Source organism: Strix uralensis, chromosome 20 (assembly GCF_047716275.1).
Source record: "Strix uralensis isolate ZFMK-TIS-50842 chromosome 20, bStrUra1, whole genome shotgun sequence".
Lineage (NCBI taxonomy): Eukaryota > Metazoa > Chordata > Aves > Strigiformes > Strigidae > Strix > Strix uralensis.
In genome coordinates, this window is record NC_133991.1 from 2,449,374 (window position 1) to 2,468,674 (window position 19,301).

At 44.6% G+C, this 19,301-nt stretch overlaps 1 protein-coding gene across 3 annotated transcripts in view; it reads left to right on the forward strand.

Annotated features, from left to right (window-relative positions):
• The window catches only part of CALN1 (calneuron 1), a 129,843-nt gene extending 110,848 nt beyond the window's left edge, over positions 1-18,995 (forward strand). For 2 of the 3 annotated variants that reach the window (XM_074890354.1, XM_074890353.1), the window contains exons 5-6: positions 5,587-5,740; positions 11,877-18,995. In XM_074890354.1, the coding sequence (XP_074746455.1) occupies positions 5,587-5,740; positions 11,877-12,004 (282 nt within the window). In that variant the 3' untranslated portion in view covers positions 12,005-18,995. Of the gene's footprint in view, positions 1-5,586; positions 5,741-5,927; positions 6,016-11,876 lie in introns of all 3 variants that reach the window. The other variant, XR_012631678.1, reaches the window with a different exon arrangement.
• The last annotated feature ends 306 nt before the right edge of the window (positions 18,996-19,301 follow it).

The following is a 19,301-nucleotide window of genomic DNA, read 5'->3' on the forward strand; positions in this document are numbered from 1 at the left end:
AGCAGAGCAAAATATATCTTCTGTGCTTTCATTGCCGGTGCTGTAGGACTCCCACCCCTCCTTCAGCAGCTCTGTGGGCCAGCGAGGGTGGGTGGGTAGAGGAAATTAGCTTTGCTGTAATGGTAGTCATGATTTGGAGGAACACAGAAAGAAATCATTGCTGCTTTAAAACCAGTAGCATGCTACAGGCTGCAAAATGGCTTTGTCCCTCGGTCCTGGGGGAGCCATGAGAGTCGCTCCAGGTCTCAGGCTGGCAAATGTTCTCCCTTTAGTGGCTTGTTTTCTTTGATAGAAAAATATATAATGAGGAACCTTCAGATTTGGAGGGGGTGTATGTCTGGACATTTAGAAAATATTTCATATGTTCTCACATATTTTTTTATATATATATACACACACACACACACATTTTATACTTTATTATATATATAATAAGACAGTACTTTTTATATATATATATAAAATATATCTAAAAGCTCATCCAGGCACTTTTACATCAGTGGGGTCCTGCCACACTGCTGTGGATTGAAACGGCACTTGCTGCCCCTTAAGCACGAGCAGTGAGTCCTTCAGCCTTCACAGTACAGCAGCTCCCATCTGCAAACACAGCTTCTCCTGCGGGAGCTCGCTCCCTTTCTGCATGGTCTCCCTGCCCCTCCAGACTCCTGGCTTCTCCAGCATACGCCGTGTTCCTCTCGTTATAAAATTTCCATGGCTGAGCTTATCTGGGAGGTACAGTCGGTACAAAATGGCCATTCATCCAGCCTCCAGGCAGAGATGGGAATACATTAGATTCTGCGTGGAGCACACTGGGGCTGTGCACTTTAATATATGGCCAACATGAAACGTTGGTCCTATGGAAAAGTCCCAGATCAGTAGTTTATGAGCTCAAAGCCCGTCTGGCTGAAGGAACAGCTGCACAGTCTGCTGTGAGCACTCACAGAGCTGCCTGTGTTCAGAGCCACCCAGAAACGACGTGACTGTGGTTAGTACAGTGCAAAGCCCAGCCGCTCTGCAAAGAGTCTGAGTATTTTTTGGGCCACATCCGCTGTTGTGGCAGTCGGCCGCAAGTGTGGGCAGAGCCAATCTGCATGTGGCTTGCAGGTATTCAAAACACCCGTGGCCTGCCGTGCAATCGGTCTGAGAGCAAAGCAAATCAAGGGCTGCTCCAAACAAGAAATCTGTGAAACGCAGATGAGGTGCTTAGGGACATGGTTTAGTGGTGGAATTGGTGGTGTTAGGTCAGTGGTTGGACTCAATGATCTTAAGGGCCTTTTCCAACCTAAATGATTCTGTGATTCTGTGAAGTTTTTTGGTTTTGCAGACCTGATTTTCAAAAGCACCAGTCAAAAGCCTGCTCTCCTGCTGCTGAGACAGTCTCCACTTGGAGCCCTCAACAGCCCAAGATGACCTTTTTAGATGACTTACATGGGAAACCTGTGCCCAATAGCCTCAGGAAAAATAAGTATCCAAGTGCTTTCCTAGCTAAAACCATCACTGCCAAAGGAGCCAGTCCCATCTCTTGTCGAGAAGAGCATTTTTATTGATGTGGCTTCAAAAGATCTTGCAGGTCACCACAGTAGCCCCGCTCATGGTGCTGCAGGATCGCAGCCTGGCATCACCCTGTCTGCACAGCAGTGAGATGAACTTAAGATTCAAGAGAGGAACCTCCCACTCTCTTTTTAAAAGCAGAGGTGATATTAAAGGAAATTATCATAAGTAATATTTCAGCACTTAACTCTGCAAAGAGGCAAGCTCTTCCCATAGGGTCATCTCCCTGCATAGAGCAGAAGGGCACCATGCCAGGTAGGACACAAGATGTATCTGAAAAAGGTGCCAGGAGTGAAACTAGTGCTCTGCAGGCATGGCAGCTTCAGTCAGTGCAAATTTTGGAAACTGGGGATAGGGAGATTGAAGGAACTGGTAGGGACTCTGCTTTCATTCCCAGCAGGAAATTTAAATCAAGGAGGACTCGGGAAGCTACAGGCAGGATTGGATCAGGTCCGCTCTCCCTTCCAGGTGTCTCTTGGGACAGCATCCTCCAACTCCAGGAGATGTTTCTGCTGAGCAGTTACTGAGGCCCATCAGTGGACAATTCCTGGTACTCTCCATAGAAGCCAAACATACCTGTACAAGTGCAAGTTTTCATTCAGGGCACTCACTGCATCACTTGGGGCATTAGGCACAGTTTGTTTCTATATCACTACTTACAGTGTATTCCAAGAGCACCAGTTCAGAAGAAGCATTATTGATTTCTTCTAATTATAAATCCTATAGAAAGTTTTCAGCTTGCAACAGTCACAGTTTTCCTCTCAGTGGAGCCAATAAAAGTTAAAAGTTGCTCCCTGGTTACTGTCTTTGCAACAATAAAAAGCCGGAGTAATTGAAAAGTGAATCAGGGAAACTGCCAGATTGGAGAGCAATGATAACAGGAATTCCCTGGCAGCCCAAGCCCAATGCAAAGTCGTGTCTCTAGCTGCACCGAGCTTGAGCCCATGCTGGACAAACTCCTGTGCTGATACATATCTAACAGAGGATATGCCTCCTGCGTGAAAGTACCGGAGCGTAGAGCAAAGCAGGAGCAATGACCATATGCTTGCCAGTACATGAGCCAACGAGGGTGATTTCGAAGTCCATCTGAGATGGTTTCTTTTCCTAATAGGCAAAATGACAATAGAACAATAAAAAACATATTCCTCCCTGTATTAGCATAAAGCTTAAAAGCAAGAGCTGGAGATGCAGTAACAGATACATATTTGTCAAGAGAATAAATATTTCCCACTAGATAGATTAACCAGTACAGGAAGACCCCAAACCCCACAAATCATTACCGTTTCCACGTTGTTAAGATTAGACAATAACCATGGTGGTGTTTGTAATCCAGGTAGCTTGAAGCAGAGCTGCAGGTAGCATCACAGTAGGCTCTGCGAAACATTGTTAGTGACAATGCTGGTATAGACGGAGACTGTCAAAGACTTCTAAGAGTGAGAGAAAAGGAGCAACATAGGCAGTGGTGTGTCTCAAGGTGAGTTTTCATACCTGTAGCTCTGGAGGCAGATGTTAAGGAGCAGGGGGCTGATCTGGAGATGTTGTTCTTCCAACACAATCATCTTGAGACATAGTGAGGCAGATCCTGAAGCAGTCAATTGTCTTTTACTCTCCACAAGGACAAGATGCATGTACCATATCAGAGGTCCCTCATCCTCAGCTACCCTGGCCACATAAAGTCTGTGAGCACTGTGAATCTTCAGGAGGCTCACACACCCCTCCAGATATTCTCAAAAAAGGGTGTAAGTAAAGAGCAGGTCTCAGAGACACGGCTCTGGGCACTCACAGGGGTGAGCATCCATCTGGTGATGGGTGAACACAGGTTTTGGACAGCTTCTAGATAGACTGTTCCCAGAAGGGGGAAAAGACAAACCCGTAAACTGCAGCAAAAGAAGTTTGTATTGGCCTCAGAGAACTGTCCCTGAGCCAGGAACACGAAGAAAACTCTTAACACGGGTTGAACATCACACCCTGATGAGATGGGAAGGGGTAACCACATGCAGACGGGCTGCTCCTGTTGATATGAAGGGACCACTGGGATGAAATTAAGGGTTTGGCATATGGGTGGGTTCAGGAAGTTGCTGGGGCTCAAGTTCAGGTTTGAGTTTCCCCAAGACAGACCCCAAGGGAATGCAGGATTGGGTGGTAGGTGAGAAATCATTGCTTTTACCTCCACAGCGCTGGTGTGCAATCAGCGCTGCAGGGAGCTGACCAGGAGAGCTGCAGACCCTGGACAGCCTCAAGGCACTCTGCAAGCCTCCACTAATGACACCTCCCAGCACTACTGTAAGGCAACTATATGAATTAACCCCCATTTCCACACCTCTAGTTGCCAAGAGAAACGCTTTTTGTAATCATATGCTGGTTGTGAAGTACACAGCTGCTCAATTTTACTTGCACTTTTAACATTAAAGAAAGCAGAATACGGGTGGTGAAATTTCCTCAAGCACAACAAAGCAGGCTGGAAATTTGTGACTAAATACCAGGGGGATTTGCAATCCAGCTTTGAACTGTGCAACGAGGAGCCACTGGAGACAATTGTGTGCTCGCTATTTTTAGCTGGGCGACGTGAATGCCGAATCCCTGAGGAACAAGGAGAGTAGCAAAAACACCAAACCCACCAGACTTGCTTTTCAGATAACTCATCTGGGGCAAAACCAGGAACTTTGGCTTTTTCTCCTGATGCCCACTTTTCTGCAGATTTTCTGCACCAGGTTTTTGATTGTTGCAGGAAATAAACAAATAGAATTGTAGAAGTCAGTGCTTCTAAGGATAGATGGATAAATATATATGAATGTGTGCTAATCTGCCTATGCACACAGATATGCATAAATATTTCAGGGTCCAGATTTAATCAAAGTGCAATTGTTTTTCTTAGTTAACCACTTTGAGGATTAATGATTTTGCATCTGTGCCATGAAGCGTGCAGCAGGGGTCAGGGAAGACAGCCTTAGATAGTGCACCGAGCAGCTCAGAACTGTTAAAGTTTGTCTTGTCCTTATCAGGATGGGAAGAAAAGAGAGAGAGCTTCTTGTTGCACTGTTTCCAAAATGCCAGCTACACAATCTGATCACACGCTATCACCACGCTCTCAATTGCAGAAGCAGACACAAGTTTGCATCACCTTTCCTCCAGTGCGGCATTAAGCCAGAGGTGTTTGGCCTTTCTGAAGTTTCTCAAAGTTGGGTAGTTTAGAAGTGGGTGTACAAGTCCTGGTGCTCACTGTGTGCTGTAGGCAAGCCTGTCTTTGGGGCTATAAGGCCTGAGAGTTCAGGGTGCTGTTCACAGGGTGATCATCTGCAGCACAGGAGGAGACTCGGAGTGACTCAGAGCATTTCCATCCTTCTTTATTGACTGTACCGATGGCTCAGAGAGACTGGTCTGCACACCTGGCACTGCAAGTCAGCCAGTATGAATGCTGTCTCTTCTGCACCATTAGCAGATATTAATACCACAAACCTTACACACATGCAAAGTTCCTCTGCTGCAAAATGTTCATTTCTACATATTCTGCAGAAACCATCTGGTTTTAATATCTGATGTGTGTAAGAACAACATTTACCTACTGGATCTACAGCAGAAGTCACCTAAGAGGGGAGTGTTCTCTGCTTGTGCCTACCACGCTGGTACAGCTGAAGATTTAGAAGGAAAAAAGGGGCAAACTCAAGGTCACAGCAAGGTGTAATCACTACCAGGGGAGTCTCGCGGGGTTTTATCTCCGTTGGGATGGCCAGGACTGATACCGGATTGCTGCATCTCCAGCCTGGAAGACCATCTGTGGCATAGGGCTGTGTTTCCCTACTGCTCCACCAGCATTAAGTAAGCTGGCAGGAGCTCTAGCAACATCCATTTGCAACATTCACACTGTTAGTGTTAAATGAACCCAAAAGAGCAAAATTTGCAAAGTTATATGGAGGTGTTGAAATGAGTTTGAAAAAAAACACAAGTAGGGAACTGCATCATGCCCACATGCCTCTCTTCCTTCGGGTACCATGCTTGTTACCAGTAGCTGAGTCTAACTCGGTCCTCTTCCCACAGTTCGACATGCAGAGGATAACGCTGGAAGAGCTGAAACACATCCTCTACCACGCCTTCCGGGACCACTTAACGATGAAGGACATCGAGAACATCATTATCAATGAAGAGGAGAGTTTAAACGAAAACTCTGGCAACTGCCAAACAGAGTTTGAAGGTAAGAAAGAAAGCTTCTGTGTTTCTGTACAATTACTCTCTGCTTTGTCCATGACATACAATGGGCAAGGATGCATGGAGTTAGCATGGAGTTATTTTAGAGTAAGTAGCCATGACACACTTAGAGAGCTCAAGAGCTGCTGTTAGCCTTCTTCCATGTGGTCTAAGTAAAGCTGATCCTATTTCAGGCAGGAGGATGAACTAGTGGGTGCTTTGCCTTATGGCCCTCCTTTCTCTGATGGGATTCAGGCAGAAAGATGTGCAACCCATACTGAGGTGAGTGTCAAAGACAGACTCAATTTCCCTACAGAAATACGCATATCTCTCTCAGCCTATCATGGAAAGGCTTTATTGACCCTGGGTCCTGCCCGCCCTAGCAAACTGTGTTAGGCTCCACCAGTTTTCTGTTGTCTTTCCATAAACAGAAAAGATCTTCTGCTCTGGGCTCCCAGGGGACAGCTGTGGAGAGTCCTCTCTCTGCATGGTAACACCAGCAACGAGCAGAGCCGGTGCATCTGCACCCTGCTGCCCTGAGCACCTCTTGTTCGGTGCTGTCGGGACCACTGCTGTGGAGCTGCAGCATGCTGCACAGGTACACCGAAGGACAGCTCATCTCAACACATGTGAGAGCGTCTGCAAAATCAAGGTCTGAGGAATCCTCAGAGGTAGCTAAAGGAAGGGAAACATTTGCTTCGGCAGCTGTTGCTTAACACAACATCCTCTCAGCAGTGCCACAAGACCACTCAGTGATCAGCAACCAGGATCAGACACAGCCTCAACTTTTACAGTGGATTTTGCACTTGGAACAGAGCTAATACTGGCAAGAATATTTTCCATTTTAAGCCACCTTGGGAGAAGTATTTTCTTGGCCAGAGGAACTTGTGCTGCTCTGAAGCATTGCTGGTTGGAACAACTAAACAGATACAAATCATCTCAAGTGCAGAAAACTCCAGGGAGATACCTACAGAGAACCTCAGGTGCATGTCACCCTGGGACAGCTACCACGCTTTCCCACCACAGCAATGCAGCTCAATATAGGCCATTTTGGGGGAGATTCTGATACTTGGAGGGGTCAAATAGCCTCTGAAAGGGCACCAGGCAGAGACGCTGAAGCATCTTTAAAACAAAGCAAAAGATCAACGTATTAGTGCAATTCTTAGCCTAGCTAATTAATGGGATTCAGCAGCTATATCCAGCACACTCACCCTCTGCTAAATACTGCAGAAAAGACGTAGAAGAGCATGGATGAATTTTAAAAAGCCTGCAGGAGGGAGGCAAGCAGCAGCGCTCTTTGAATCAAGCCAAGCAACATTTTTTTGGTTCCTCCTGGAGGAAGAGATGCTTACTTACATGAATGGAGTTGTTAGTCCCCACTGACCTGCTGATTCAGTGGAGACATGTGCCAGCTGTCACCACAGCAAGAGGCATGCAGGCTTCTTTCAGCTTCAGTACTTGGGTGAACTATCCCAGTCACAAAAAAAAAAAAAAAAGGGTCCGAAAACCTAAATGCTCAGCATCTCATTTTGGAAGTCCCAGCTTCCAAAAGTACAGCAAGAACAGCTTTTCTCGTGGGATGTTGGCATTGCTGGTGCTAGGCAGAACCTAGAAGCAAAACAGACCCTTTTTTAGATGTTGTTAGAAATACACACACACACGCACAAATGCACCAGAGAATAAAGATCAACTGAACACTGTCAACAAAGATGCAAAGTTTTGCTTCAGGTCCCGGAAGAAGGGGATGGTTCTGGTCCATGGCAGCTCTGACATGAACATTTCTCCCAAAAGGCAGACTGAGAGCAGGTTGTGTCCTTGCAGCTCTCCAGACTGGACAAGCCATTACCTGAATGACCCACTTGTGCCCTTGGCATTCCCGTTTCCCAAACACTAAGATCCCTACAGGGCTCAAAAGCAGAAATTATAGGCCCTCATGGCATGGATCAATGGCACTAAGGGACAGCTGTCATGAAGGTTGAACAGCATCTCAGTCTAGCCTTAAATGGCTGTACAGAAGTGCCTCTGTGTAAGTCAGTCACCCTTTACTCACTCCTTAATTGATGGAGTGAAGGAGATGCTTTTTGGGCTTAACTCTGCAAGCTTATTTTAGGTGCTACCTTGGGATGAGATGAATTCCACCTTAAAAAGCACCTATTTCTTTCCACTGTAAAGGTAGCGAAAAAGGAACTAGCTTAGAGGCTTACATCTATATTTAATGTACATTTCATCCACCCCATTGAAGTGCCTTTAATTATGGGTAAGAATGAAACCAAGATGAGCCCCGATGGTTTTCACTGAGATTTGGGAATGGCTTCTAAGGGAAGAGACATAGCAGATACATTCAGCAGTACCTTGCTGAAATGGGGGATCTCCACTCTGTGTCACTTAGGGGTATGTTCTTGCCATCAAAGAGAAGCCCCGAAACCCTTCTCCATCCTGTGGGCAGAGACATCCCATGTTCTCCACACCTGGGGTTAGCTGGCTCAGCCCTGCCAGGTGTCAAACAGCATCGTACGGGTAACATCGCCGTCAGTACAAATACATGCAAATTTCTGTCATTCTCACAATTTTGCCATCTTGGCTTCTTGTCATAACAAGGTCTTTACATCTATGTAATATTCTTCCTATATCAACATGAACAATATACCGTATCGCTCTCTCCCACACTCATACACGCACACACAACCACACACAGGCTTTAACCCAGATACAATATTCATATTATGGTAAGGGACAAGTCCAGGATTATGTTCAGTTCACTCTAACCATCAGAGTCATTTGCAAGACGTCAGATCTAGGCTTACATTACAACTTTCCCTCCTACACATTTCTAGGGCGTTTCATTTGCCTTCTTCTTGATGAAGAGCAAAGCAATGAAAATGCCCAACTCCTCAGTACAAGCAGCCCACACCAGCCCCACCAATAAAGAATACAACCAAAAGGGAGGCACAGTTATGTCTTCAGCCTTTCTCTCAATTTTTATTAATGCTTAGGGCAGGAGAACAAAGTTTAGAGCCAAGAAGAGTGCATGTTTTTATGAGAAGAGACACAAGAAAAGGACAACTGTTTGCAGCGACGTTGTACTACCAAAATTTTTTAGTACAAAAATCATTTGTCTGGCAGTTCCCCTTATCCAAACACTCACAACATTAAGCCTGTGGCAAACGAGAGTGCCGACTGGTTACTGTGACCCGTGTTGTCTGCACGGGTATTTCATCCTCAGCCCTGACACTCAAATTAACTGGATGTACAAGAGCTGCTGCAGCTCCCCTCCCTGCTTCCCCCAGACAATCACCAGGAGAATCCACTCCTCAGCTAAGGGCTTGGGAATGAAAAACTGACATCCTAAAAAGAAATTAACTCCCTCCAGCCAGAAAAAGCAAATATCACTCACCTTTGGCAGGGTTATGACAGAAGCCACTATAAATACACTGTAGCTGTTCACATTAGCAAGCCTTTTTCTGCAGGGAAAAGTTCACTTTTTCTCAGTGCTTACCCTGAACATCTCAAACCCACTGTGGGCATGGTGACCAGCCCAGCAGCCACAGCCGGTGGAGGGATGCACCCTGAAACAGGCTGGACCAATTAACCCCATGTGCTGGTGGAGAAGTTACAGTGTCGGTAGCTCTGTCTCTGCCATTAGTGACACCACGGTGGGTCCTCCTCGACAGCCTGTCCTCTGCATGTTGAGAAGATGCAGGATGACCCAGCCTCGATTTGCCGTTGCTTCTTGAGATCTCATTTACATTGGACAGCCTGTGAATTGCTCTCCCCCCTAAGAAGGGACCAGGACATCTCCAGAGAAGCTTCAGGCTCTGACCATGCTTAAGGAACCAGCTCTCGTCCAAACCCCAGCATGTCCCATGGGTATTAAAAACTCCTGCTGGTAGCCAAATGCAAAACAGATCAAGCATCCAGCCCTGAGACAATGCCAGCTGTGGGAACCAGCAGGAAAAAGCACAGATGCCATGCTCAAAGGATCTATGAATTTGGAGAAAGAAGTGAGGGAAAAAACTTACCAGTTAGCAGGGAGTGCAGATCAGTCTTCATATTTAAAAGGGCAGTTCACAGGGCAGCACATACTTGTTTTCACAGTGAAGAAAGTAATTTCAGCTTGTCTCTTTGGGGATTGCACGAGGGCAGAGGAACCGTAATACTCATCTTCTTGCTGAAGTAATACCTGCTGAGCCCCAACCAACAGCAAGAGGGTGTCTCTGCATCAGCAACACCTCTACATTTCAGCACAGACCTTTCCCCTATTATCTGGAGTTATTTGGTAGGTTATTTGGCTATTTGGTGTACCTTCAGTCAGTAAAGAACAACAACAATGACTTACCTGGATCTTCCTGCCTTAAAGATCCATTTTGACTTGACGGTATAACAGAAGACTGAAGAAGCTGTTCAATTCAGGAACACTTCTATAAGAAACACTGAACATGCTTTACTCTTTTCCTTTGAATAGGAGAGTTGCCATCACAAAAAGCCTTGGCCAGTCTTTGACTGCTGCTCCCAGTCACTGTAATCAGCACCAGAGTCCCACACTGAATGGCAATGCTGACTGTGATGGCTTGTGTCACTGTTTTGTCTGCTGGCTGGGAGTGTTTTCAAAGTACAGAAATAATAGAAAAATAAATAAAGAAATAACTAAAGCTGTGATTTTAAAAAGCTTTTGAAAGTGCTGGGGCATCATGCACAAAACCAAAGAACCACAGTATTGATTCTGTGTGCATTATAAAAGCGAGTGAGGAATCAAGGAGTAGAGCAGTGCAAGCAGAAAGTAATTTAGGAGAGCTGCCGTAAGGGGATTTCATTATCTGCACAGAATATAGCAAGTTCCTTGGAGCGCTGGTAGTGCAGCGTTTCCCTGGGCAGTCTGGCTCAAAGTGCTGCCTAACGAGGGCTTCTTGTGCCTCCGGCACTGAGCTGATGGTGGGGGACCATGTGGGAGCTGGGATTAGGACACAGGCACTGCTAAATCCTGGGCAGAGGAGGTGAGGGCGGATGAAACAAGTGTTCAAAATGCAGCATCCAGTGCTCCCCGCTCTTTGTGCAACAAGGTTCAAGCCCGGATCAGAACAGGGTTTTTTTCCATACATTCTGAAAACATTGTCCTGAACTCTTCCAAACGTGGGCACTTGGAGACTTTTCATAGTTGTGTTTTAGGTTTATTGTCATTCTGAGCTTGGTGTCAACCATCTGAAAGTCTCCCATCATCACAAGTCCATCCATGAGAAAAAGGCGATGGGTACATCCCTTCTCAGGCCAAAACAAGACCATGTGTTACTGCCCATAGCAGCAGGACAGACCTATCCATCCTGTGCGTGAGGATCTTCTGGCTTTGTGTGATTATATCAAGGCCTTTCAAACAGATTAATCTTCGCAGTACCCCAATACCACATGTTCTGATATTCATAGGTAGGGAGGCTAAGACAGAGACATGAACTGACTTTAGCAAGTCACAGAATGAATCCTTGTTGGTGAACTTAAAAAAAAAAAAAGTCAAATGCTAAAAATCTCAATTTTGTCTGCATTTTAACTGCCACAAATTACTCTCACCTCTTTTGACAATTATTCTGCAAGCATTCATTTGAAAAGGTCCTTAATAAGTCTGATTTTGCTTAGGCACAGAAAACCTAAAGACAAGTTTGGAAAAATGACTAACATACTGTGCATACTCATGGGAACTATCACAGTGGTTTTTTAAGTGTTGTCGCATCTTGAATCTCTGCTCATTCTCAGTTGACTTGGATGAGTCTAAGGGATTCACAGAAGACCAATATTTCCGATTAAAGAACTTTAGAGAGAACTTCATAAAGAGCTTAAAAGAAATACACAGATAAACCAAAACACTTGACGGGTTTAAAAGCCAAGATGAGAGAGGAAGGACTTCCTGCAGTATGAGGGGGTGGTCTATTAGGAAAGTTGGTTTGGAAGCAATGAAAGGTAAGGTGGATTGTTTGGAAATGTCCCAGAGGGAGAGGTAAGATTTGGCCGACACAGGGGAGCTCTGAGGTGTGGACTAGAGGGCTATGTCAAGGTAATAATCAGAGGCAAAGGAGGATTTCTGAGTTCAGCTGATCCTGGTGGAAAGCAAAAACATTACTTTGGCCGAGCATCTCATCTTTCCCATGTCTTCCCTGCAGTGCACGCCCAGAAGCAGAACAGACAGACCTGCGTACGGAAGAGCCTTATCTGCGCATTTGCCATGGCCTTTATTATAAGTGTGATGTTGATTGCGGCCAATCAGATTCTGCGGAGCGGCATGGAGTAGCCTCTCACCATGACACTGTGAACCAAACTGACCATGCATGCGCATGCCACCGGGTGAGCTTCCCCCGAACCGACTCTCACACGGCAAAGAGACAGAGGCAGGCAGATAAAGCACCATTCGACAAGGAGCCTGAGGCCAGCAGCGTAATGTGTCTTGTGAATCAACTACATCCTTTTGGCAGGGACATAAAAGGGCTGTCTTAATGCTTTAAAGGTTTTGTTTCCTAATGCAATAAAAAAAATATACAGGAGTCCCGAATTATTGCTTCAAAGCAGCAATGGTAACTTGGAAAAAACTTTCATCCAGCAGCCTGTTTTGCAGTTTTAAGGAGGCACAGCCTCATGACTCATTACAGCGGGGCTGTCTTTTAACCTAGGGGCCGACTGACTATTCCGCGTAGCTCTCCGCTGGGCCCACATTCCCAGGAAGTTGATCGTAGCATTGCCACAAGCAAGTTCTGTTTGTTTTATTTCATGTACTCCAGGTTCACTTGGTTTTTCCCTTATGACCATGCCTTTGAGTTTACGGCATTAGAGGGGAGCTAGAGCATCCTTGTACAGTATTTTCAGAGTAAAAAAGAGGAGAATTTGCCAGCATCATACAAAATCTCTATTTTTGCTTCGTAAACGCCACTTTTGACACAAGACCGTGGGGTAGCATGAGTCCATTTGCCATTTTTTTCCGACTGTGAATCAGGGCTTGAGAAGCACCACCCATTTTCACACATGGGCATTTCTGAGATTTGTGCACAGTCTTCCAACTGACTCTGCAACCACCAGCGCCAGTTAAAAAACTCCCTTTATTTGGTCCTGTCTGCATATTCAACAACATTTGCTTTCCAGCAGTTTTGCCTTTCTATAATTGGTCTTCAGTAACCTCACTGGAGATGAAAATCCCCTCTCCTTGCCTGCGCAATTTTTATTTATTTCATTTCATATACCCTGGTTGTAATCTGCATCAAAACCTCCGTGTCAGACACCTTCTCGTGGAAGAGGTTATATTTTTGCCTACAGGGTAGTGTGTGGTTTTGACAAGCCAGCTGCTCCAGTCCCTCCCAGGAGCCATCCCACCACCACCACCGTCCCATGGGCAGGGTCCAAAGGGGGTAAAGCTGAAAAGCAAGCTGACTGCAGCAAGAGAAGGAATCAAACTAGAGCCTACTGCCATATGTTACGTAGTGTGTCAGACTTTCAGATCCTGCAAGTGTCAGTTATTTTTCCTGGAAGAGATTTTAATGAGCAGCAAGGAGAAGACTGAGTGATGCAGACTAGAGACACAACACGTCCTGTGGAAAGCGCAAGGACTGGGCGAGCCTGGAGCCAGGATTACATCAGAAAGCATTTTTCCTTTTAAACTTGACGCAAATCCTTGCATTTACCTTCAGATGAACTGTGCACCTGTGTGTCACCCCAGGAGACATCTGGTTTCTTTGCCCTCATAGGAGAGCTTTCCTGGCTGGTGCTCATGGAGCCAGCACAGGGAGCGCTCCTGGGGAGGTCTACAGAAGCACTCGGGTGTTGGAGTTGTGGTGGCTTCGTCCTGCCAGCTGGGCAAGCTCCAGAAACACCAAGGAACACTGAGATCTTGCTCCTGTAAATGTAGATGACTGTTTCCCGTGTCACGAGATGGGGCAGGGTGGCTCCCCAAGGGACTGCAAACCACGAGCTTCCCTCATTCCACACAGCAGCCATCGGCTTAAGCCTGGATCCATCCCAAAGACTCGTTTCAGGTCTTTCTTTGATTACAAGTTCAATTGATAACATTTAACCTGTATTTTTTTAGTAGCCTTATTTGAAAATTTGCTTCTCATTGTTCTGTCTCCCATCACCTCTTTAAACTCATGTCACTGCTTTGGATTTTGCCTTTAGGTGTGTGTGTCAGTTGCCCACCTCCACATCGCTGCCATTTTCCTGGTGCCCCCCTCCATCACCGAAGACAACAGTCATCTTTTCCAGAGAAGCTGAGTTATTTTTTTTCTGCCTTTCACAAACACACACTTCTGTATTTCTGTTCTGCTGTGACTAATAGAGGTCAACTGCAAAATATGCCGCAAAAATTGTTACATCTCCCAGAAGATGGAGAGATTTATGTTTGCTATAGGGGAGCAGCAGACTTAAAAACAACAGCAGAAAATCTGAGGCAACCTCTGAGCGTGAGATTTGCACTGCTGGGGAGCCAAGGCACGCTCCCAGCACTCTCTGCACTGGACATGGCAGATAACAAGATTTGAGATCATTTCAAGGGAACTGTTATCCACATTTTTAGGTCTCAGGGGCATGTGAAAAGGTGGCAGCAGCAGAAAAAATGTCTAAATGTTACTTATTAATATTTTTTTTTCCCTTGGGACTGTGCTGGAATGAATGTGGGCATCAGGGGCAGGTGGAGATGGAGTGGAGAGGTGGGCACCAACCCACCAGCCCTGCTCAGTGACGGCAGAAACACGGGGCAGAGCAGTGCCTCTTCACCGAGCCCAGAAACACAAGCTAAAACACATAGGCCAGGCATTTTTCCATGTTCTTCTCACTCCTCTGACAGCTAATACCAGGCAGACTCCAGTTATAAGAGCTGCCTTACGGACGAGATGATCTTTTGCATTCCTTTAAGCTTTCTGGAAGGCTCCATAATTTCTACATGCATGATCCATAAAAACCTTTGTAAATACAGTCATTTTTCAGTATGATTCTTCACCTTGAAGCTCCATTTGTAAAACCAAACCTATAATTAATATATTGGTAAAAGCCATAGCCTGGTGTCAGTAGAGTTCATTGCAAAACTCCCCACTGATTTTACTGGGTACACGATCCGGGGGGGTTAGGGGTTTTCTTTTTCTGTAGGGAATTCAGTTTATCCATTATGAATCAGTGTCATGTCTTACTAGAGGTCTCCTTTTCCTTCCTAGAGCAGCCTTTCTCCACCTAAACATGTCTTGAAGAGATCTCTTCTTTAGTCAGTCAGGCTTTTCTGGTAGCTAGTGGCAATGCAGGATGGATCAGGCCAAGCCATTTCACAATTTCCTCTCCCCACAACCTTTCTACTGACACCTTGCCATCCTTCCTAGCCAGCATCTCTTACCTACCTCCCTGGCTCCATTTATGTAACATCCATTATTTTTTTTAATTCTACACAAGAAGGAAAAAAAGGGCTTTTTGTTGCTTTACAGGCAGTAGGTAAAAATAGAGCAGCAAAATTTTGATTGGAACCTGATGGCAAAAGCTTAGGGGGAAGAAAGTAGAAGAATCAAAGAAATAAAAATAAAAAACCCCACATCCCATACTTTAAGAAAAAAAAACCCTATTTAAGTGCTAATTAACATACTTTTAAAAAATACCCAGACTGCAGCAGTGCTAGGTAGAGCTGTCAGAAAAAGCACTAAACTTATGCTCTTGCCAGTTACATGAGAATTTAAGTGTCTTTTCAGCACTGCAATTCTGTACGAAAAGGATATTGCTATGGCAACCCTCGCTGTTCGTGACATGTGTGCCACCGTGTCAGAGCGACACACAGCAATTGCAGACGTGCTCCCAGACAAACCAAGGATGGACAAACAGCTCCCAGCAGCCTGGGACAGTGTTTCAGCTCACAAATTAGCAAATTATTAGCAAATTGTGAGCACCCCAAAGACAACTCCGTTGGCTTAGCCACAAAAAAATGTGTGCAATTAAACAGATTGACATGCAGGGAAGGCTTCGAGATGGACATGATTATTTTAGCTTGAGGGAGGCTTTGGTTTGGTTTTGGAGCATTGAAATCAATGCAGTGTAAGCACTGCTCGACACAGGCTGTCCTGTGTTTGTTGAGGACACTTTGGGCAGGCCCTTCATGAGGGGATTGATCTCTGATGGGAAGGATTCAGCTTACTGCTTCTGTAAGGCACTGAGGTGCATCACTGATAACCATTGGCTTTAATTTTGAAGGCATATACTGATTTTCTGTTCCTGGAGAAGCCAACGAGGGAATGGCAAGCACATGGCATGTGAAGATACTTTGGAGGCCACAGAGAAATGAATTCCAGCAAAAGCTGCTGAAGGAACATTGCTTACCTGTCAGATCCAAAGCCATACCATAAGGTCAGCCGTGAAGAAAACCACAGCTGAGGTGTTACCAGGCAGGGCAAGTGCATCATGGTTGTGGCAGTGGCCTTGGGGAGCACGTTCCTGCCCATGACAGGCTGTGCCATCCAAGGACTTCACTGGGGCCTGACCCTCTCAATGAGTCTACCACTGAGAAGTAATTTCTAATCAGGAGCAATATCAACAGTAATTTAAAAAATTAAACAGGGTGGACAACTGGGAGAACCTGGCTTTTTTAGGGTGAATTTGGACCTCATGCTGTTGAAGTTCCTATAGGATAAAAGAGAGTTGACAAAGAAAAAGTAGTTCTTTTTCATGTTTGATGGATACCCACAAATATGACAGTTACTGTTGGCAGACGCCCTATCCTGGTGAAGGTGGTCACAGGCCCCCCAGGACAAGGGTCACCTGTGAGCAGAAGAGTGGGAGGTGGTAAGAGACCCACCTACCTGCCATTGCTCCCAGGTGAGCTACAGCTGAATATTTGGATATCAACTGGCAATTTGGAGAGATTTCATACAGACTATTCAGTGGTTATTGGGAGCTCACATGTTGGATATGATACACTGGTAGGGCTGGACATTGGTTGTTTTACATGGGAGACTTCCAGAAACTGTGCAAAAGAAAAGATATGTACATGTATACCCACCTCTCTAAGCTGGAGCCAAGTAAATGGGGTTTTTTTGGTCCTTCTTTCATAAGAAATAGGATAGCAAGCAAGCAAATCAAGAAAAGGCAGAAGGCATTCCCAGGGATGCTGCTCTGGATGTCTGTTTGACAAACTTGGATGAGCGAAGTACCTACTGGCAAACACTTTTTTCCATGGAAAGCATAGGAATATTCTTTCACAAAAAACACACTGCATCTTTTTGCCTGCCGCAGAAGACCAAAACATCTCCTGGGACACCCAGAGGACTGTGATGTCTGTCCGAGGTCCAGTGCTGGCTCTGCTCAACATGACACACTGCTTTGCAAGGTGCCTGGTACGAAGAGAGTCAGCTCTTTCCACAGAAGACTCTCTCCCCTCACATTGCGCACACGTGCACGGAGCAAGCAGTGCTGCAAAGGGTTGTCATCGCACAAAAGCAAGAGGTGCACAGTCCCGAGTCAGACTTAGATCTGTGAGGAGAGAAGCAGTAGGAGGAATACATTAAGCTCACTAAGAATGAAGTTCCCTATTTTATCCACCCGTGTAATAAATTATTTAGTTTCTGGTTTATGGATGACTATTTGAAAGAAGAAAAACCAACTCTTCTAAAATGAGAATCTGATGAAGTATCTTTTTTCTTGGCTCTGAATCATGCTTACATTCCACAGATGAAGATGTACAGAACTTGCTGGTTTTCAATCTATTATTTTACTGCACTGTGTTCTGACAGTGCAATTACATTTCCCTGGCATCACTTAAAACCTATTACTTTTCCAGGAATTTAATACAGAAAAAGAAAAGGCTCACAACATTTTCATCTCTCTGTATTGTCAGTTGTTATCAGAACTGGATCTTGTTTTTCTCCAGTTCAAGTAGGGTGTTTTATGCAGCTCTAGGAACTGTATAAGCTTCACCAAGAGCAAGATGGACAGAAAATCTGACAACAACATTTTAATTGGAAGAGTACTTCACTCCTCCCTCTCCAGTGGCAAAAGTCTGAAAAACTGCCACAATTTGACATCTTCACTAGGAAAGAATTTCAGCCCCAGAAGTGAGGACAAGAGGGAGAAAGGAGAAAAAGGAAGTCCTCTGGATCCAAAGATTGGTACTTGATGGTAAAAATACTGTAGTTTTTTTTTTATTTTCTGTTGAGGTAGACCAAAATACTTTGTAGCCTTGAAGAGCATTACAAAATGAAATTGCCATTTTCCAACCAATTATTTTCTACAGCTGTTCATGGCTGGTCTCTGCCAGCATCATGAATAAGCAGCTTCAAACACAGCTATTTTTACGTTGCTTTAGGTGAGATCCATAATATGACTTTCCTTTATCAGCAGGTCTTCAGTCTTCATCAGCCAACAAGTAGACATTTGACCATGCCATTTGAAGCCATTGAGCTTGCTCTAGTAGGTACCCCTCTGGTCTTGCCAGCACTCAGGCATGTCTTGTCTCTCTTGTGAGCAGTCCCACTAAACCCAAACCATACACCTGATGTGTTTGCAGCATCAGGCCCCTGGGGTTGCCCTTTGACAGCAATCTTCAAATAATTGCCTCTATATTCACATTGCACCAACCCAAGAATGGTATTACGTTTCCTACCATCTCTTTCAGAGGAGCCAAAGTTATTTCAGCTTCATGCAGCAGCTCTTATTTTCTCAGATTTTAATTGGCATGGGGGACAGAAGAGAGATGAAGTTCCTCTTGGACTCAAGGGTAAATCTGAAGTAACTCATTAGAGTTAATTGGCTTAAACTGGAATAAGCCCAGAATCCAGCCTGTTGCCATTAATCCATATTAGGATTTTAGTAATCAATGCCTTCTGATTCAACTCTAGGAAGTTCTTCACTAATACATACACCTCTCTTTTGTCATCATTTTATCCCTCACTGTTTTCAAGCCATTTAACATTTTTTGTTAAAAACTGACCATTATTTGCTTGTTAATAAAAGACATGACATTTTAATTAAAGACAACAGCTCACAAAGTCAGAAACATAATGGTAAAAAAAAAAAACAAAAAAACAAAAACAAAAAAAACCTTTGTACAAAATACTGTAAATATTAATATAAATTAACTTGGCATGCAACTTAAATAAATCCTATGTTACTGCAAGTTACCCGAGTGTATAAAGACATGTATAAAGGAAAACCGAATGCCATATGTATCGGCTGTTTCCTCTAACCAAACACTACTGTAAATATATAATCTGTATAAAAAGATTTTAATTTTACCATTATTTATGCAATAGAAATAAAGTTTTTTTTTTTCTTTTGATGAGGGATGAGTTTTATTTTTCCTCAATTTGAAGCAGTCATTGCTATTTATTCATGCCCAAGTACAAGAGCAAAAGCTAGATTTGCATAAAGTATTAGAACAGAGACCCTTTCTTCCTTCTGAGGGATACATGAACATTTGGGGGTTTTATTTTGCTTTGAAAATAGATTTACATATCTTAAAGCCTGTTACTACAGAAAGAGCTCCTGGCTGAATAGATGCCTTGGCTGTTCAGAGCTGAGATCAACGCTTCAAGAGCAACACAGATGCACAGGACTCATCAGCATGCCAAAGAGAGGAATTG